The sequence below is a fragment of the Carlito syrichta genome, unplaced genomic scaffold, assembly GCF_000164805.1.
Source record: "Carlito syrichta isolate Samal-C Ts95f unplaced genomic scaffold, Tarsius_syrichta-2.0.1 Scaffold53096, whole genome shotgun sequence".
In the NCBI taxonomy this organism is placed as follows: domain Eukaryota; kingdom Metazoa; phylum Chordata; class Mammalia; order Primates; family Tarsiidae; genus Carlito; species Carlito syrichta.
In genome coordinates, this window is record NW_006997192.1 from 197,435 (window position 1) to 219,443 (window position 22,009).

At 38.4% G+C, this 22,009-nt stretch overlaps 1 protein-coding gene across 1 annotated transcript in view; it reads right to left on the minus strand.

Moving 5' to 3' along the window:
- The window catches only part of GPC6 (glypican 6), a 609,707-nt gene that overhangs the window by 84,964 nt on the left and 502,734 nt on the right, over positions 1-22,009 (minus strand). Inside the window, exon 4 of the mRNA XM_021707914.1 lies at positions 15,924-16,067. Within this exon, the coding sequence (XP_021563589.1) occupies positions 15,924-16,067 (144 nt within the window). The remainder of the gene's footprint in view (positions 1-15,923; positions 16,068-22,009) is intronic.

Sequence of the window (22,009 nt, forward strand, 5' to 3'; positions counted from 1 at the left end):
ACTGCACTCCAGTCTGGGTGACGGAGTGAGACTCCAACTCAAAAAAAAAAAGAAAAAAAAAACCAGGCACCCTTTTCCTTCTCTGCTCATGCTTGCCCTCTGTCTGATGCAGGCAATATATGAATGAATGAAACAAAATACATTTGTTTGCCATGTAATGTATCTAGCAGGCATATAGGCATATTAGGTACTCCACAAGTATCAGCTTCTAGCCCATCAGGTCCAGAATTTTGGCCTGGGCACATCTCTGAGTGGTCTGTGGAAGAAACTGCTAATTGCAAAGTTTAGAGCCTTCTGGTTCGGTGACTCATGGTGGAACTGCACTGCCCAACGGGTGCTGCTGCTTGTTGAACCTAGTACCTGAGGCTGCCACAAATGTGGCCAATTTTGTATCTCTGTACCAAAAAATGCTTTGTTCTTTTTAATTTTTTAATTTTTAAATTTATTTTTGTGTATTTATTTAAAATCTATTTTCTAGCCGGGCGTGGTGGCGCACACCTATAATTCTAACTACTTGGAAGGCTGAGGTGGAAGGATCACCTGAGTCTAGCAGGTGGAGGCTCCGGTGGCCATGAACATGCCACTGCACTCCAGCCTGGGCGAGAGAGTGAGACTCCAACTCAAAAAATATATATATATATAAAATAAAATATATTTTCATTACTACTGCTACTATTAGAAACGAAATACTATGAGGGGAATATTTTAACTGTGTTGAAAACAGTAATCACCACTTATTATGTGGACTATGATAGTCCACGATAGTGACTAAATAGTTGCATGGGACCCACTGCCCATGCCCCCTAGATATTCCAGGGAGCGATCCAGCTATGTTCACTCTTCTCAGGGTGCACCTGAGTTTGCCTTGCTGAAGGCCAGTAGCTCTGGTTGTGTGTGACTTCTTTGGGTTAAAATCACTCATGAAAGAAACCCAGCAGAGTGAGTTTGCCCCACCAAGGGCCTAGGTATTGTGGTGAAACCTTGCGGTGGGTGGGTCCGTAGGCTCAGGCTTGGGAGGCTTTGATTGCTGAGATGAGCTGCTGTTGCAGACTGGAAATTGAGGGCTGAACCTGGAACAATTAACCAACAGTGCTAACTACTCATGGCCCAACACAGGGCTTCCTAGAGCACTTCTCAGGAAGAGAGGACTTGAAAAATAACCATTCCAATGCTCTGCTCTAAAATGTTAGTATATTTCACCAAGTCAAAGGATCTTAACATGGAGTGGGTGGGAGAAGAGACCTTATGTGTGTATTTTTCTGTGCATTTTCTGGGATGTACAGAAAACAAGACCCCCTGACTGACTCTTCCACTAAAATCAATTAACCCTGTTGCATAAAACATAAACAACATATTTTCAAGGAATCAAGGAACTGGCAAAAAAACAGTTAATAAATATTGAAAGGCCAAAACTAAGTGAAGGTGGGGACCCAGAAAAGAAAACAAGAGTACTTATTTGCCCTGAGGACATTCCCCAGGTCAGGATGTCCTTAAGCCTTGGTTTTAGTGGATTTACAGGGTAGGGTAAAGGCTAGAAGAGTATAGAATAGACCTCCCTAAGGTGACAATCCTATGTCACTACTCCTCCACACAGAGATGGGATTCCCAAGGGTATATCCTTAGTATAAGAGTAAAATAGAAATATCCTCCATCATAGGCAACAAGACTTTCTATTAATTGACTTTCAAGGAATATAAACTCAGAAAGAAAAAAAAAAGAAACCAACATAAACAGACAAAGAAAATATAACATATATAAGGATGTAAAGCCCCATTTGCAAGAATCTGGGGAAATACCAGATAAGATCAGCAGAGTCTTCAGATGTTAAAGTGTCAGATACAAAGTATAAAACAAATGGGTTTGAACATTGAAAAGGTAGTATTCACAAATGTGAAAAGGAGTCAGATTCTATTAACCATAGAAACAAGCATATTTGAAAATGTAAGTATATATTAGGAGTAAAAAATATAATCGTTAAAGTTAAAAAGTCAGTGGATGATTTAATGACAATCACAGAGTTGGTGGGAGAAGTTACCTTGTGTTTAACTGTGTGTGTATTTTTCTGTACATTTCCTGGGACATATTCATATGCATACGTATAATGGAAGAGATCTTTAATATACTGAAAAGTACAGGTAAATAAATCATTCTGAATGTAGTAAGAGCAAAGGAAAGGTTAAGAGATATGGAGGAGAGAGTGGGAGTCTGATATGTCAAATCAGCTATGAAATAAGAGAAAGAGACAAGGAATTAGGTAGAAACAATACTTGAAAAGATGATGGCTTAGAGTTTTCCAGAATGATGAAAGAAACCAATCATGAGATTCCGAAAGCCCAATACATTCTAAGCAAAATTTCAAAAGAAATGGATGCTTACACATTATGATGAAATTACAGAATAAGGAAGACTCTAAGATCAGCTTGAAAGAAAATATGGCTTACTTACAAAGGAAGGACTGATAGTGAACTTCTGAACACCAACAATGGGAACCAGGAGACAGTAAAACATAAGCATCAATGCACCCAAACAAAACAACTGTTGACCTAGAACTATGAATTGAGCACATATGTCTTTCCAAGGATGAGGGCAAAGACATTTTTGAATAAAACTTTGAGTAAAGGAAAACCGACAGAATGTATTTCAGACCAAGGGGATAACTCCTGATGAATGGTTTTATGAAAGATGGAATGATAACCCAAAACAGTGGTAAAAAATGTGGTTGATTCTATTTTGAAAGTTCTAGTATAAAACAATCATCTAAACTCTTGTAAGAGATTTAAAAACACACCCACGAGATAAAACTAAGTTATCCCATAATAATAGCCTATAATTTAAGAGGAGAATTATCAGAATTAAGGTGTTCTAAGGTCCTTGTGTTGTTCCAGAAAAGGGTAAAGAAACGGATTTATTAACTAAATTCAGACTTTGCTAAGTTAGGATGCATGTTGAAATCTCAAGGGTAGTCATTCAAAGAATAGAGCATTAGATTCCGAACACTAAAAGAAAAAAGTGGAATGAGAAAGAATTCTCAACTGATCCACAAGAAAGAAGAAAAGTAAGACTAAAAAGATGAAACAGTAGAAATCACAGAATGAGATGGAAGAAACGAGCCACTGTATCTGTATTTCTAGCAGATGGAAGTGAACTGAATGCTCCCGTTGAAATGCAAAAAATTGTTGGTCTGGATTTTAAAATAAATCTAGCTAGGTGGTGTTTATAAGAGGCATATCTAAAACATAAGGATTCAGAAAGGTTGAAAGAAATTTTTAAAAAATCAGTTAATCTTCTTAAAATCTTGAGTAACTCCATTCATATCAAAACAAATAGACTTTAAGGCAAAAAGCTGTCAGTAGAAAGAGGGGATCATTATATAAAGAAGAAAAATTCAAGTCACAAGAAAGATACATTTGTCACTATAAATTTAGCCATAAAATATATACATTTTCTGCTGTTTCACTTTCCACAGTTTCAGTTACTTGTGGTCAACTGCAGTCCAAAAATATTAAATGGAAAATTCCAGAAGCAAACACTTCACAAGTTTTAAACTGTGCACTGTTCTGAGTAGTGGGATGAAACCTTACACTCTACCCCTTCATCACAAAAAGGGTGAGTGAGTACAGTCCAGTAAGATATTTGAGAGAGAGAGAGAGAGAGAGAGAGAGAGAGAGAGAGAGAGAGAGAGAGAGATACAAGGAGACATACCACATTCACATATTTATTACAGTATATTGTTATATTCTATTTTATTGTCAGTTATTATTGTTTATCTTTTATGGTGCCCAATTTATAATTAAACTTTATCATACGTAGGTATGCATAGGAGAAAACAGTGTCTATAGGGTTTGCTACTATTCATGGTTTCAGGCGTTTAATGGGGGTCTTGAAACGTATGCTCTGAGGATAAGGAAGAACTACCGTAAAAACAGGACTAGAAGAAGAAACAGGTCTACCTGCATAGTGAAATCACCCAGTAATTGATAGAGCAAGCAAAAAAAAAAAAAAAAAAAAAAAAAATCAGTAAAAATTCATAAGATTTGAGGATTGTTCTGAAAATGATCATCTTATCCTATGTCCTTCCATCTACTCTTCCATGAAGCCGAGAGAAGAGAGACGTGGTATCTCTCTGGGGAAGGGTAATGATTAGGGCAGGGCATGATGTCTGGGGATTAGGATACGAGAAATTGGTGGTGACATTTTGATCACAATAGCTGAGTGTTTTGAGAACCAAGTTTTTGAAAGTAGTGCTGAATCACAGACATTTATATGAAAGCAATATTCTTTGGCTCCAATTTGGTAAATAATTGCAATAGTCTCTGAGTTGTCCACTTATTGTTATGGGGTACAAGGAGTATAGGGTAATTAAAAAAGAAACAGGCACAACACACACACACACACACACACACACACACACACACACACACACACACACGACGTTTCCTTTCATGCTATGATCAAAGTTATCCAAAGTCAGTTACTTCTAAAAACTGTTCTGTAACATTCATTTTACTTCTCACCCTCCACAATCATGGGGAAGAGACACTTTGAAAAAAAACAAAACTGGTATACTGTCAAGAGCTCTTGATTTTATTTATTTTGTCAAGAAGTCTCAACAAAAGAAGAAAATGAGGAGTCTTTCACTTGAGCCCTCACCATTAAGCTTTCATTGAGCCCTCACCATTAATATTTCTTGTTCCTTGAAGACTTGTATAAAGAAGATTTGATTTTCCTGAGTAACTGGAAACATTTTCGTGTGGCCATGTCTTCCTCTAAAGACAGCCTCTGGGTTTTTGGATTTTATGTGAGGAGATCAATTAGGGCCGTTTGCTGCCTTATGTTTTCTTCCCAGAGCTGTTCCAGCCGCTTCGTGTTTACCTCTTTTTTTCCCTAGCATTCAAGGAGCCTCAAAGAGCGAGCAAAGGAAATACTCAGCTTTTTCAAGTACAGAGATGAGTGTTTTTCACGGAAATGAATGCTGACTGCTTTGGGGGTCAAAATCCCTTAGAATAAAACTTACAAAGTCATAGGTTTCCTGCCTCATTACACATAAATAATGTAAGAATTTGTATTCTAATTTTTTTTTCCAGTTGAATCAAAGCGCTACAATTTTTGCAAATAATTCCACGCAGAAGCCAAGGACGCACACATTCCTGAGACTTTCATTGCAATCGATAAGTTTGCCGTTGCTGTCAGCCGGTGCAATTTCCCTGATTAACCTGTAAGAATTGTTCTCCTTCAATGAACACTGTTCTGAAATAAACTGATATTGTACAAGAAGGCAAGGGCAGGTTCCAGAACACGAATTCTTGGCGATCTTAAATGATGATGCATGAAAGAAAGCGAAAGGGAGAACAATTGGATTTGCTCCAACCAAGTTGACCCAGAAAGAAGAAGCGCAGAAAAATTGCCTTGCCTAAGCAAACATGACGTGAAGTCATATAAGAGCAGCCCTCACAATCTGCAATAGCGAAGCTTCATTTAAAATATATGTTGTCTGGATCTGAAAGACATTTAAATGCCAGTAATAAAAAAGTCTTGGCTCACTCTGGTTTTTTATTGCCACTTTTCTTCCAATTGTTGGCAACAACTTCCATGACCTTTTTTGAGACATTGTCTTCAGATTTGAGGTAAGACTCCTTGGCTGTAGTAGAATTATAATTGAATTCAAAGTTCAAGTAGGCTTCATAGACAGCCCATGCTAAAAATCAGCCTGACTTGGAAGAGATGCTGGCTTCTAGGGCAATGTAGACATTTCCTTTGTTCTAAGGATTTACATTTTTCCTAGGATTCTTTTTTTGTTTTTTTTTAATAGAGATGGGATCTTGCTATGTTGCCCTCTAGCAATCCTCCCACCTGCTGGGATTACAGGTGCCACCATACCTGGCCTTCTTTGAGGATTCTAAAAAACTTTTTTTTTTTTTGAGTTGGAGTCTCACTCTGTCGCCCAGACTGGAGTGCAGCGGCCGCTCCCGGCCACCGCAGCCTCGACCTGCTGGGCTCCGGCGATCCTTCTGCCTCAGCCTTCCGAGTAACCGGAATTACAGGCACGCGCTACCACGCCCGGCTGATTTTTGATTTATTGTAGAGATGAAGTCTCGCTGCCCAGACGGGTCTCGAACCCGCGGGCTCAGGCAATCCACTCACCTCAACCTCCCAAAGGCGTGGGATTACAGGCTGAGCCACCGAGCCCGGCTCTAAAAAACTTTTTAAAGTCAGTTCTTCAACACATGCTAGATACTGCCAAAGGAGAAAGGGAGGGAGGAAGAATAAGGGGCCACAATCACACACTGGGTACCTGGTCCACTATCAGTGCTGGAAGCCTAGACCTCACCTACAGGCAATTTACTTAGTTAATCCTCGCATGTACCCCACGACTCTAAAATAAATAAATAAATAAAAATAAAAAGTCAGTTCTTCCAAAACCTCACAGAATGGTCAGTTCATTTGCAGGGAATACTGACCAGAGCATGGTCTGAGTTACATTATAGTTTTGTCTGCCATTCCCTAAAGTGTTGTGAGCGCTTTGATTATGTTCTAGTCACCTCTACTTGGTCCATGTTAGTGCACAGTAAATATATGTTGAATAAATGAATGATTGACTTCTCTGTTCCTTCTCACGTTGCAGTCAGAGACTGATGAAGTTGATTTTTTTCATCAATCTAAAAATCTTGCCTTGGTCATATGTGTTTGTGGTTGACAAGTTTGCTTGCTGTTTACTAATGCGCCCATTTTCTCTCTCTTTGTGAGACACATAGCATGGTAGTCCCTGGTTTCCTGGAGGCTGGCTTGGTCATGTGACTTTTTGGTTTTTTTGGCCAAAGAGATGAGAACAGAGTGATGTGCCCCTTCCAGGTGGAGACATTAGCAACCATCTTGGCCTGCTCTCTATTTTTCCTGTCACCGTGATGGGCAGACCTCCACCTCCAGGTAACAGTTACTCTGTCACCCAGGGTCCTGGAGTGAGGGTGATGATCACATGTAGTTCATGCACAACTGACCCACAGAACATCCAAGAAATAAAGATGTGTTGTTGTGAGCCATTTTGGGGGTTGCTTATAGGTGCAGCCTTGCCTTGTCTGGTCTAGCTCATCTGGGTTAATACAAGCATTGGGAAAGCTTATACAGATATACAAACCAACTTCCAAAAAAGTATTTGTTAGCCAGTAACACAGTGGAGCTGCTGGTGGTGTTTCATCCATTACCATCAACATTTTTTTTTTTTTTTTGATAGCTTGGCATAAGAAAATACCCGTGAAGTCAGAGACGTTGACGATAATAACCATGACTGAGTTCAGTAATAAAATTATTGTGTATTGCAGATATCTTTCTACTTTTAACACTTATGAAGGGAAGTCAATTTTCACTCAAATGGGTTCCTTTTCATCTGGTTTTCTCTACAATGTTTATGCCTGAGGTTTATTGCTAGCAGTAAAGAGTGTCCAAGTATGTTATGGGAATAGCCAAATTCCCAGTGCTTTAAAATGTATTCCATAGGCCCCAACGTCAGTTAAAAGCTGATTGATCATACAGCAAATACATCAAAACTGGTATTTCTGAAATATCCCATTTCTTGAACCCTATCTCTCATAAGCGTGAACATCACATTTGGGAGTTGTGGTGCAAATATCTCAGACAGCCAAGAGAAAAAATTATTGCAGATTTTCCATGACAAGGAAAAGGTTCTTTAAGCTGTTCCAAAATTTAATAAAAGATCTATACCAACCTGTGTGTCTCCTGAGCAAATACTTTAAAATATTTTGAGCAGTTTAGTGTGGCTTGTCTGTTCAGACTTCCATAATCGATTTACCTAAACATCAGTTACCTAGCTGAATAAAGGACAGTTCCTGTGAATGAGTGTGCAGATGGACTTTGACATCTGACTAGTTTATAACTGACAACAAAGTTTCTGTTTAATTTGCTCAACACTTGGGCAGAAAGTTCTGGCTTAAGGAGGGAAAATGAGCTATTAGACATGGCCTGTTCAAGGATGCTACAGATGTCTAATGTTTTCAATTTGCATATTTGGCCAATGGTTATTCATTTGTTAATATACCTTCTACATGCTCTGTTTTGGCATAGTCAATCCTAGATTACAAAATCAAATTCTTGTTTTGTAGGATAATGTTTTATGAGGGTCTATACGAGATACTATCCCCTGGAGGAAACATAGTGTGTATAACTGACTTGAAAAGCAATATCTGTTGCAAATAGTCACTTGCATTTTGATGACACCAACAATAACAACATGCTATGATGCAGACTGTATGTAGCAGCTAGTTTTCCTAAGTGCTATGTAACAGAGAACTCAATACATACATTTGTTGATTGATTGATACCTATAAAATACCTCAGTGTGGGTTTAGCTGAAGTCTAGGAATTCTGAAAGAAAATTCACAGTGTGAAGCAGAAAATAAGCATATCAACATACCACTAAATAGACAAGAAATCTGTAATAGTCCTATTTTGGATCTGAAAGTGTAACATTACATTTCAAAAGGTCATCAACGGCTCTTGCTTAAATGAGGACAAAGGTGAGTTTAACCCAGAGCTGAAAATGGTTTTGTTGATAAATTACCCTCCAAATGATTTTTTTTTTTTTGAGTTGGAGTCTCACTCTGTTGCCCAGGCTGGAGTGCAGTGGCATGCTCACGGCCACTGCAGCCTTGACCAGCTGGGCCCAGGCGATCCTTCCACCTCAGCCTTCCAAGTAGCTGGAACTATAGGCACATGCCACCACACCCGGCTAATTTTTTGATTTACTGTAGATTAAGTTCTTGCCAAATTGCCCAGGCTGGTCTCCATCCCCTGGACTCAGGCAATCCTCTTGCCTCTGCCTCCCAAAGTGCTGGGATTACAGGCGTGAGCCACCATGCCCAGCTTCCTCCAAATGATTTAAGATCATTTACACGTACTATAAATTGGGGAAAAGTGTTCCCCCTTTAAAATGTGTGGCATAGCTTTATTTCATCGTCAGAATTCAGATGATGCTTGGAACATGTCCTCAAGCAGGGATGCGGCCTGGGCTTCAGCATTTCCCAGGGAGTTTTATAACCAGGGTAGGATTACTCTTCCTTCTCCCCGAGGTAGATAACCCCATGCAATTAGCACAATTGTGCCTGGACTCAAAGAAAGGCCTATACTCCTCCCACTTTCACTATTCTTCCACATGCCTGAAAGGATAGCTTCCTGAGGATGTAAAAATAATCCACTGTCCACCTAAGGGGCACCTTCCATTCAGGTGTCCAACAGTGCATACCATTGAGTTCGATTTGTGCATCCTTCTAGGCCTTGCGGAATACGCAGAATATCCTGGAGATAAGCCATCATTTTATATGTGTGTCTGTGATATTCCCCGCGTCGGACTCATCAACCACAACCTCCTAAATGGAAGAAGCCTGTGACAGGTGCCTCTCCCTGTTACCACATGCTGCTGATGTCGCCCAGAGAAGAGCAGAAACGGAGAAGGAATAAGTTGGGGGGTTTGGTTTGAATGTTTTGTTTTTTTTTAATTTTTCTCCTTGCTTTGAAAGTTCACTGCATTTTGCTGCTGTTATTACCAAGGGCTCACTGAAAATGAAACTGGGGTGTCTCGGTGGGGTTTTGCAACAAACAGATAAAGCAGGTTCAGGCAAGACTGGGCCATTGGTAATCTGAAGTGGATGGAGCAGTGGCCATTTGTTTGCTGGGGTGAATGAGGCATAATTTATTCAGCTGCTGCGGAGGCTGAAAGCCAATCTGGCCTTGACCTATTTATCTTTAGAAAACTAATTAAAGTGGAGAATCTGCCTTACTGTTGTTGTGGAGGTTTTACTTTTTTTTGGCTCAGGCCAGGCAAAGACTGAGGGGTGTGAATGTGTGTGCATGTGTTGGGGTAGAAGGTGGGGAATATCAGTTTCACCTAAAGACAGTGGCTGAAAGTCTAGATAATAAAGCGGTTTCTTAAACACAGCCTGACATCCTTTTGAAATGCAAAACAGTGGATTTAGCCTAGTGCAGAATCCTCTGAGGTGACAATGAAATGCCACGGCAATTTAAAATGAACAACAGTTTCCCCGAATCCTTACAACCAAGACTTCCTAAATCACACCAAAATGGTCCCAAGGAGGCACAGAAGAACATTTTTATGACCAGCATTTTACCCTGAAACTAGTATTAACCATCAAGAAATGATGCCAAAATGTTAGTGGCTTTGTTCATTTTGTTTCAAAACGATAAAAAAAAAAAAAGTACGTATCTTGATGATGTTTCGTAAGTACTTAAATCTCTATGTAATAATGGTAACATGTGTGTTTCCAAGGACCTACCAATGAATTTCAAAAGTTGCAGTGTATTTTTGGAAGAATCATATCTGAAACAGACATTTGATCTTTTTGGCAAGCAGGGAAGTCCGGCAGACACAGGGATGTTATGATGTGTATTCATTCCAGTGTATCTGAGGAAGTCATACGTCTTGCGGAAAGCTACGAGGGTCATAATAACCATCTGATAAGGAGACTGGACTGGGTCACCTGCAGGAAAATCTGGAGGATGTGTCAAGAAGAGCAGGCACATACTCTCTCAACTGGAGCTACTGAAGGAAGTATGTTGGGCCAGTCTAACAGAATCTGGACTCATCTAACCCATGACGTTTTCTCTTTCCATTTAGTGAGTTGTCTCCCCTGTCCCTTCTTCAACGTCTTCCCTTACCGCATGTTCCTTTTTGGATTTACCTCTAAATTTTTTTAACTCATCCACATTGTTCTGGCCTCAGAGAGCTGGCATGATGAATGGGGATACCACTCAGGGAATAATTTCTTTTTAAACACACGATTTTAAAGGCGGAATTTTAGATGTAGCATTACCACTGCCTGGATTGACAGCCAGACATACATTTAACACTATTATATCATAGGTATGCCTCTTAGGTGGGAGTTACATTCTCTCCTGGGTCCGTGAGGCTGTGTAGGGTACAGGTCTTTATTAAGGAGTGTTACCAGCATGCAATGGCATTGTGGAAACCAGATTGGGTAACCACTATTTTGGTTAATAAAAAGAGTCAAAATATTCGGAGTATTCTCGTCCTCAGCCTCAATGCAAACTTTTGAATAAAAAGAATCAAATTTTCCCTCTCTGATTGCTCCAAAAGATATCAGAAAATTAAAGCAGAGAAAGAAAAGTAAACAACCTGTACCACAAACTGTTTTTTAACTCCCTAAGTTCTCTATATCTCGGTTAATGGAAAAATTACTTTCTTACGCATGAGAGCTGATGTTGGTTTGTTCTTATTATTAGCAAGGTAATTATTCACTCAACACCAGAAGAAAAAGGCCAATACATTCCATCAGGGAAGAGTTAGTTGTTCAGGCAGACCACACATCCTCTGAACATTGGGATAGAATTTAAATCAGCCACCGAACGAGCTAGCCTTACACAAAGATCAGATTGAAAACCTCGCCATTGGGAAAGAATATTGAAATGAAAGTTAACCATAAATAGCAAGCAGAGAGGAAATCACTGAACAAGTTGGGCACGTGCAGTATTCCATTCACTCCAGATAATCTGGAAAGGGGAAGTGGAGGTGGAATTTCTCAGGGGTTCTCCAGGATGACTGGACAAAGACAGATGGGAATGAGAGGAAGAATAAGAAGACCAATGCTTACACTATGCTGCATTGTTCTCCACACAGTCCTCTGGGAAGCAAGAGGAAAACAAATTTAAAAAGAAAAAGAAAAAGAGATTATTCTATACATAATAGCATAGCACAGGTATAAAGTTTAGTTCGACAGACTGGCATTCCACCCACCCCTCCCACCTTAAATTCCCTCAGAATGATGAGCAGAATATTTGAAAAATTCACATACACAGCCATTGTTGAATACTTACTGGAGACTTATTGCTCTAAATCATCATGGACTTGATGGGCTCACTTCCAAATCTGGCTTTTTAAAAAATTTCACTTTTGTAAAATATATTCCTCTAAGATACACAATGTAAAATACATTTTTACCCTAATGGCTCAGTGGGAGTAAAAAAACATACATTCCCTGCCCAAAGATGTTCCAAGCCAAATAACATGTTGTGCTATAATTTTCTGAGTTGTACAACTAATTGTTTTTTACAGAGGATAATTGGAAATACCTTTGTATGTTCAGATTTTAAAAATCGAGCCACTTTGTGCTGATTTATTTTTACACTTGATATTTTCGATCAATAGGAACCTGGTTTAAAAATCATGGTTTCCCATCAAATTATTTAAGAGACTTCACAGAGGATGAATTTAAGAAAAAAGGGATGAGAGCCAATCTATTCCTTAGTACAAATCATTACCTCTAGCCTATTTAAGTGAAAGTTATTAATAGTCGCTGGGACAGAGGGCCAGCTAAGGTGAGTGTGTGTTGGCAACAGGAAAATGACATGATAGCAGGACCGTTCTGTTAACTGAATTACAGTAGCTGATGGCATTCATGTTCTCAACAAATCATGGCTGGTGGCAGGGAGGACTGTGATATTTTCAGATGAGTCGGCATTCCATCAGCAGCTGAATTTATACAAATGAATTCATTCATTCTTGGATAACAAAAATAACTTTAAGGTAGTATATTTGAAAACTACTGGCTAGCTCAACTGCTTTTTATGCCCATATAACTTTAGAAGAACAAGTGGAAATGTTCCCTGGTGATAGAAAATAATTCATAAGTTCCTTACAAATATAATAAGAGGTTCCATGATGGAATTGATGTACTTTTTAGGAGAGAGTTTTGTTTTCAATTCTTTCATATGAGTTTTAGCAGCAGTTTACCCAGCTTGGTGTAAGGAACATTATTTTTTAAAACAAACCCTGTAATTATCAGTTTATATTTTAAAAGGATAGCTTCACAATAACTGATATAAGAACATTTACCAACATATTCCAAAGGAACTACCACATGTACTCATTTAAATAGTATTAATAATTAACTCTCCAAGAGCTGAGTAGTTAAGTTATTTTCCTTTTAGCAAAAGGTGATCAGAGTATTCTTTGGCTGCTGTCCTTTGAAGCATTTTCTCTGCTGCAACACTTTGAGAAATTAAGGGAAATCTTTTCCAATTACCCTCCTTTTCTAAGACACATGCTTCTTATAAATATTCAAGAAACATCTTTTCAGGGGAAAATTAAAACAGGAGTAGGTAATATGAGCCTTGTTTATAAACAGTCTAAATAGGCTGTAATGGATGACAGACCCATCTGGATAGTTCACCAACGCCTGCTCCTTGAAGTTGAACACCATCTGACTGTTGCACAGCAGTCTCGCCAAGGGTATTAGCTCCATCTCTCTACGGTTCCCAACTATATAGAGCCCTCAAAGGGAAGAAGGCCTTGGGGGAGCCAAGGGCTGCAAACAGAGACTCTGATAATAGCTGCAGGCCCAGCTTGTGTCTCAAGAATAACCTTGTTATGGCTCCTTTTGATGTGGAAACAGTTTCTTGCTCTCCAGAGCTGAGCAGAGTGGGCTTATGGCTGGCTATGAATTACAAATCATTAATTCTTACCATTTGGGAAGGGATCAGAATTTAATTTAATAATAATAATTTTTAAAAAAATTCTGCAATTTTCACTTACAGAGCCTGAAGCCATACCTTTGAGGAAATGAATATTATGTGCTCAGAATGTTTTAGAATAAAATTGGCTTATGGATTTCAAATACTTATGAACTGAGTCTGGTCTTTTACATATGATCCTATGAGTCACCATTACTAATTACTTTTTGGGAAAAGATTGATTAAAATATATATTTTTGGTGTGGATAAAATAGAAGATCTTGTTTCATTTGCCAATACTCTTCAAAATCTTTATATTTGGGGTATTTTGAAAATGACCAGTAAAGTTTCTTTATAAAAGGTTCAAATCCCAATTTTTACCTCTGCCAGATTTTAAATATCATGTGAAATTTTCAGAGTGTTGATGTTTTACTTAGCTTGTACTAAGCTGTCAAAGTATTGTTGTCTTTTGAAAAATATTTATCTTGTTCTACTTCCCCTGTTTGAGGGTATGTGTTTGTTTCTCCTGGGATTGAGAGAAAGCTGTGCTTCCTTGTTTCAAAGGGAAAAAAATTAATTAGTTGCCATAGATATTATATGGTTCAAATTCAATGCAATTTTAACTAAGTGCACAATGTACCCTGGTTCTTTTAAAAATATTTTAATTTTATTGTAGTAGAGGATATTTAATTTGAGATCTACTCTCTTAACAGATTTTTAAAAGGCCCAATGCAGTATTGTTTTTTGTGGGCACAATGTTGTAAGTGAGATCTCTAGAACTTATTTATCTTTCACTGCATTCCCATTTTTAAGTTAGATTCTTACAAAAATTCAGAAAAGTCTGAATTGCTCCAATAATTAAGTTAGAGCCAATGGGAGAAAAAAAGGATCAAACCCATACTCACCATTTATACTACTAGTTAAAAAGATCTCGCTATACAATGCAATTTGTAAAGTAAAACTCTAACAACAGAATTTTATGAAAACCATCATTTCTTTAAAACAACTGACTGGTTGTTTGGAGGAATCTGATTGGTTGTTTAATAGAGAAATGGTGATTGGCTGCCATGTTCCCTTTTTAGCATCCAGCCCCTTCTCTCCCTTGAAAAGACAATACACTCTTTTGAAATCTACTTTCTGAATAAACTATTGTTCCTAATCAAAAAAAAAAAAAAAGAAAAAAGAAAAATGGTGATTAATTTTAAACTTTTCCTGAAACTGTGATAGAGAATAGATTGAGGCAAGGTAGACAGAAGCAGCAATTACAAATATGATACCTTTACCAAAACCTACATTGAAGAGGGGGTTTTATTTGCTAATAAATGATAATACATTTATAATATAATTTAGCAGTTAATGACTCCAGTTAGCCCTTTACTTTAATACTTCATGGACAGGCCTTTATGTTGTAGGCACATCTGATTTTTATAGAAAGAAATGCAGAGATGTGCTTACTTGGAGGCCGAATTCAACCAATTTAATCTTATGAGTTCTATACTGTAGAAGGATGTTAACTAAAATCATAAAGTAATTTATAACAGTGACTAATAAAAGTATTTTCATAACCAGCAGTGCTCGAGATCTGAGTTTATATGGTACAATCAGATGTGGTTCAAGTGCTTTATGACCTTAAGGATTTTATCTGTTAATTTTACATCAAGATAATTGGAAAGCAACATTAACAGCCCTAACAATTACAGGTATATAACGTGTTTATAGTACTATAAATTGAAGAAATTACATTAAAAATAATCAGGCAGTATTTTTTTGAAATTATGAGCTTTTAATTTTTTACAGCAAAATTTGCTTTTTAAAACACATTCAAAACACTGTGTTTACTATGTTTATGGTTGTATTCTCCAATAAATTTCTTTGATGATAGATACCAGTCAATCCCCTGACACATCTAAACAGCTCAAAGAGTGTCTACTTCTAAGGATTCCAACTTTTTAAAGACACATAAAAGAGAAAAAAACCAGTAGTAACATTGATTTAGGTTTTCTTGGCAAGGTCTTTCAGACAGAAAACTTTGCACATAAGAAGTCATACTAATGTTACACTGTATCATAATGGAATAAATAACCATTTTAAGAAAAGAACTGAAGCAGATGAATAAGAAATGTGCTATTGGAATTATATCTCTGGAAGAATGGTTACTTAGTTTCCCAATTAATATTTCATAGAAAATATGAAGTTGGAAATTTGGTCTCTGTATAAGTGGATTAATAGTTATAAGATTTCTTAAATAATCTAATTTGTGACCTAGAAGAAAGATCCCATTACTTTTCAACATTTTAATTAAGAACTGGGGCAGATATAAGAATGAGATAACTTTTAGAACCAACTTTTTCAGAATCCCATAAGTGTTTTGAGGAATGACCTTAGTAACACAGAGCACCCACAATGGTCATCAATCTGAGAATACTCACCAGCCGGTCCAAGCTTGTGCCTGCAGCAGTAGTTGGTCTTTCCTCAGGATTATAGGGCCTGAAACGTGTATTAAAATTTTCAGGAGCTGAGCGGGCAGATCTGAGAGCTGGAGCTGGTTTGGGCTGGCCACATCCCTGAAAGACCTGGTAGAACCATTGGAAGGCAAAGAAAGTTACACAGTGAGTTTCCTCCTAAAATTATGATGCAGAAGCACGCAATACAATGGGTTTTACATTTCTCATAAAACTCTTACCTCCAGTAAGCTCTAATTTCTAAATTTAAACAAGTACAATGACGAATTTAACAGAAAGAATTACCCAGACGATACAGAGAGATCGACTCCATGCCCTGACTCTTAGTTTTGTAACCATGAATTTCCATTTCAGCTTTTGACAAATGGTTTTAGGCCTTTTTCTCTCTTAGCCTATACTTTAACAACTTTTTCCCCTTTCTAATTGAATTGTGTGCTTGCTTGAGAGATTCCAAAGGTTATTCCAGAGGCTGATTTTGGATAACAGAGTATGGAGACCCCACGGCAGAATTCTCCATTGTTTAGAGGTTACCTGAAAGCACTTAATCTACAGCCTGGCCACAGTAGGATGGTACTGGCCAGCTCCCCAGGTGGACAACAAATTCAAGATAACCATTGAAGTGAGATCTGCTTCCAGACATTCCTCGTTCCATTCTTTCCCTTTAAAATTCCCTAGCCTCAGCCTAAAATTTTGAAATGGTTTCTATGAGGCATGAGCCCAGCCATTTCCCCATCTGTTGGCTTTTGGAATAAAGTCACCTTCCTTCCACTAAATCTCGTTCTTGTTTATTTTTGCCTGCAAGCTACAAGTAGCAGAACTGGCAAAGGACAACGATTTCACCATATACAGTCACTCCTCATTATCTGCAGATTCTGTATTTGCAAATTTGCCTATCTACTAGGATTTATTTGTAACCCCCAAATTAACATTCACAGAACTGTCTACACAGGCAGAGTAGCAAGAAAAAAAAAAAAGAAATTCACCCTATGTGAAAGTTTCCAGCTGGAGTTGGAGAAAGTGATGATCTGCCTTGTTTCAGCTCTCACCCTGTAAACAGGTGTCCTTCTTGTGGTCTATTTAGCATAAGTGTGCTTTTTGGGGGGTATTTTTGTGCTTTTTCTTGGTGATTTCAATGTTTAAAATGGCCCCCTATCATAGGGCTAAAGTACTGTGTAGCTTTTCTAATCACAAAAAGGGTGTGATATGTCTTACGGAGAAAATATGTGTGTTAGATAAACTTCATTCAAACCATGAGTTACAGGGCTATGAATCCAATGTTAATGAACCAACAACATAAATAAGGTGTCTTTAAACAGAAACACACATAAAACAAGATTATGTATTGGTTGGTTGATGAAAGTGTTGTGACCAGTGGCTTGCAGGAGCCCAACCCTGTATTTCCCTTAAGAGCAGGGGTTCCACATTTACTAATTCAGTGTTTGCAGCAGCTTTGTAGAACATAGCTGCAACAGATCATGAGAACTGACTGTGTTAAAAGTAGGGATTGCAACAGTTGCAACATAGGATAATTTCAAGATTAAATGAATTGCATCCCACTTTTATGTACTTGAATTTGACATTCAGTAAACATCTATTTGGGATTCCTGTTATCATGACAAATGTATTTCATGTATAGCATAAAAGGCCAAATAATTTGAGTAACTCCCTTTTGAATAATGAAAACCTCTACTGGAAGAATTCTTTGAAAACACTCTCTTGAGCAATGGTGTAGAAATAGGACAAGCAAATGTGGATGAAATCTATATAATGACAGTTTCCTCTAATTTTGTTGTTGACAGCTGTTCATGTCACAATTAGGGTTGTTGTGGGAAATCAGACATTTTATTGTAATGATCTTAGGGACTGAGCTGCCAGTTCTTTTCCACAGTGATTTCACTCAGGGTGGTGTGAAGACACTTCCTTTGCTGTTTTTAGAAGTTTATATTGTGTGCTGGTTATCAAGAGATAATACCTTTACTAAAATGACAGGAAATATAGTAGCATTCTCAGAAAAACTTGATGAAGTTAAACTTGATGTTTCTTGCATTTCTACAAAGATGGTTCCTCTCCTGGATGCTTTTTTACAGTTAACTTTTTGAGACTATTTACATGCACTAATTCTCAACTTGCGGGAGTACATTTACAACACATTTGTTCCAGTTTTGTGATTTCATTCTGTGTTGTTTAACTCTAAAATAAGCGTTTTTCATCAGGCATGTTCTGTGATTCCACTGAAGTACACAGAGAGCTCTCGAGTGCCATTCACAATGACAAAATTCCATCTTGAGACACAATTCATTTTGGTTTACCACTACAGCTAATTTCTCTTTTGTTGTATTCAAAAGTTTGCCTTCAACTCAGCATTTTGCAGAGCGGCAGTACTTTGTCTTGGCATTCCTCGAGAATGGTCTTAACACACTATTGATTATTCTTCCCTCACACAATTTCTGAAGTTGATGGTGTAAACTGGTGTGATAAAGATAGTGGGCCCGTTTCTCCCTAGTGCCTAAATCACTTCCCCCTGGCAAGGTCGTTGCTGATGGAGGGCATTAACATTTCCAAAGCTCCGGGGATCTGGTGAGTATTCTATTTTGGATTGCTTTGAAAATGACAGCTGACTTTTAAAAAATATAAAGCCCAAGGCAGAACAATACTAATGGGCTTGTTGAGATTTCCTGAAGCCAGGGCTGAAAGAGTTAACAGACCTTCTTAATTCACCCTCTGGGAAAAATCTGGCTCACTGGATTAAGTTAAATCAAAGAAATATGAATGCCCCTGAAAGAAAGTGTTCTAGGGAGAAATTTCATTGCATACAAAAACTTAGCACTTGCTTGATTTTTTGGTACGGTGTTAATTATTACAGAACATAGGTTAGTTAACGTAGCCTAGTAGCTTGCTTTCTGTTATTTAGGTCAGGTTTGGATTTTGAAGGTAGCTTTCGTAAAGAAATTGCTGGGTCTGTGATCCAAACCAAAGAAATCTCTGACTTCTAGTTGTTTCCCAAAAAACACCTAACTCCACAATCAGGTGGAGAAAAATATGTCACAATAACCTCAAATCTTGAAGGTCTTTAAACAGATTCTATCATCCTCTGCAAAAAACAGAATTGTCATAAGAGAAACCCTTTAGTGTGGAAGTTTCAAGCCTAGGAATTAAGAGTTATTTTTCAGAATTTTGCAAAATCTAATGAGAACAGTTGCAAAGGGGTATAAGAGCATCAACTTAGCCTGTTTTTACTTGGGAATGATTAAAAACTTCTGTATTAGTCTCACACCAAGAATATATTAAACAACATATATTTATCATATAGATGGATTGTAAATCAATTAGATGACTTACAAAATGAAAATTAATAGTTTTATTATTTGAATTGGGAGATTGAAAGGACATAACATGGAGTCAGTATGGTCAAAAAAGCAGTCATTTTAACATTACTTAGAACTGTCATGCTTTTCTAGTAGCTCACTTTAATTTATCCTCTAATCCACTAGCCAAGGACAGAACCAGTTTCTCAGAGGTAGCTATTGACAATTGCTTTACAACCCCCCCCCAACTTGTTTTGTAAACAAGTTAACCTAATCGATAGCCCTTCATGACCTTCATGGCAGAGACCATCAACAGGGCAACAGTCATGTGAGTAACCCACCCATCTGTCTGCCATCTCTCCCCTGACGTCAGCACCTGCGCTTACCTGCCCTCTGTGATGGTGCAGAACAGACTACCACTCAATCACTTGAATAACCAGCCCCCATCAAAGGGAAAGTTTAAAAGGAGTCAACCTGAGGCAGCCACTTGCCATTGCTTTGCTAAACTATGGTCTGGTCACGTGGCTCATGGAGTTATGGCTGCCGTGTTTCTTAGTTGTGGTCCCCTCCCCTACCTTGGGGAGGTAAGTCTTCTCTCTCTTTCTCTCTAATTTACTTTCTAGCTATTGCTTTGTTAAACTCTGGTGTGTCCACGTGGTTCTTTGAGCTATGGCCGCCATGTCTCTGGCTTTGTCTCCCTCCCCTACCTTGGGGAGGTGAATCTCCTCTCTGAAGGTAGCCCAGCACTGAGAGGTGTGGCCTTGCCTTCAGATCGGCTTTGTCTTTGTCTCTATGGCCGTAGAAAAACGATAACAAGAGTATGATCACGGGGCCTATTAAAGCAGACAATAGTGTGGTTAACCAAGGTGAGTAGTTTAACCAACTTTGAAGCCATCCTTGTCTCTGTTCTCGTTCTAATTTCCGTTTGGCTAAGCCTTCGCGGACTTTGGCCATGGATTCTTTAACGACACCGGAATGGTCTGCATAGAAGCAGTACTCTCTCTTCTAATATACTTTCTAAATAAACTATATTTTCCAATCTAACTTCTGTGCAATTCTTTGCCTCTTTCACGCAGCACCAGACCATACAACCCCCTGTGGGTCTGACCTAATATTTTGAAGACCCCGCTGGGATATTTTAACCTAACAAAAATATAGTTTATTTAGAAAATAAATTAGAGGAGATTCATCTGCCCCCACCCCAAGGTAGGTGAGGGAGAATCATTTCATTTTTAATACATGTGCGATGATCTGAATATTTGTGTCCTTTCAAAATTCATAAGTTGAAATCTAATCACCAGTGTGATGAAATTAGAAGGTAAGGCCTTTGGGAGTTGATTGGTCTCTGTCCTCATGAATCAGGTCAGTGCTCCACCATGTGAAGACACAGCAAGAAGGTGCTACATATAAAACACCACACAGGCCCTCAGATCCTCTGGAACCTTGACCGTAGACTTCCCAGCCTCCAGAACTGTGAGATCTAAATATGTTATTTATAAGCCACAGTTTACAGCATTTTGTTGTAGCAGACTGAACAGACAACATACAACCTGTTAGCTAGAAAATTAAAAAAAAAATACGGGGTTCATGAGGTGGGTGATAAAAGAAACTGATGGAGAAAATTTGGATTGTCTCAATTTTTTTGAGTTTAGTATAACTATAGTTTTGTGGTTTGTGAGGGAGGCTAGATGAGTATAAAAGAGCAGTGAGTCTGCTAGCCAGTGTAATGCCTATGTGACCGCTGAATTTCTACCCCGACCTAGCCCTGCTTATCTTTAAGAAACAGAAAGAACAGAAATTCCCCTCTTGACCAGACCAGCTAGAACTGATGGGATCCAAGATGGTTGCTCATCTGACCTCTGAAGAACCGCTAACCTTAGTCATAATATACTTTCCATACTAAGTGACACACACTGCCTTGGGAGCCATGACAGGAAATGCAGGACCAAAAATGGAGAGGAAAAAAGGTGTGATCCAAATTCTAGAAAATCTCCATCCATTCCCAGAGGAGACATGAACATTCCTTCCCTCACTTTCAACGTCCAACCCCTTCATTAAGGAAGGCCTGTATTTTAACTCCCTCACTTTCCACTGAGGTAAATTGATTTGCAAATCACATTCCTGCTCCTCCATTTTATGGTCACAGAATTAAAGCCCGAACTGCTTGATCTCCACTTGCAGTTTTGTATATTGGCTTCATGACACTGCACAGGAAAGAATCTCATATTGGGGATATAGCTTGCTGTGTTAGTAACAAGCCTTTTCTCTCATGGCGTGAGTTTCCCAGTATTTTATATTTTAAATAAAGGGAAAAAAAGATGAGAAATCATGTGGTGAAAAGGTTCTTAGGTTCAGTGAGAGTCAGTAGATCAAGTGGTCAGGGCTGGGTATGCAGACTTGAATTATTAGCCTAAGGATGGTATTTAAAGCCCTGAGTCTGGTGGTATTTACCAAGGAAAGGTATATACATAGATGGTAGATGGATAGGGCTACAGACAGCCTAGTACCATGCCCGCATTTAAAGGGACCTCTCTGAGCCTCAGTTTCTGCCTCTGTCAAATGGGAATAAGAATATTATTTACCACACGGATACTCTGTGATGCTAAAATGCAACAAGGCAGAAAGCCAGAAACCTGTGTCTAAAAAAGTATGTGATCAATAACAATTCGTTCATTGTAGCATGCTACAGTCTGTATTTTCTAGAAGTTTTACCTTCTGGATAAGAAAACTTGAAGGGAAAAAAATGTC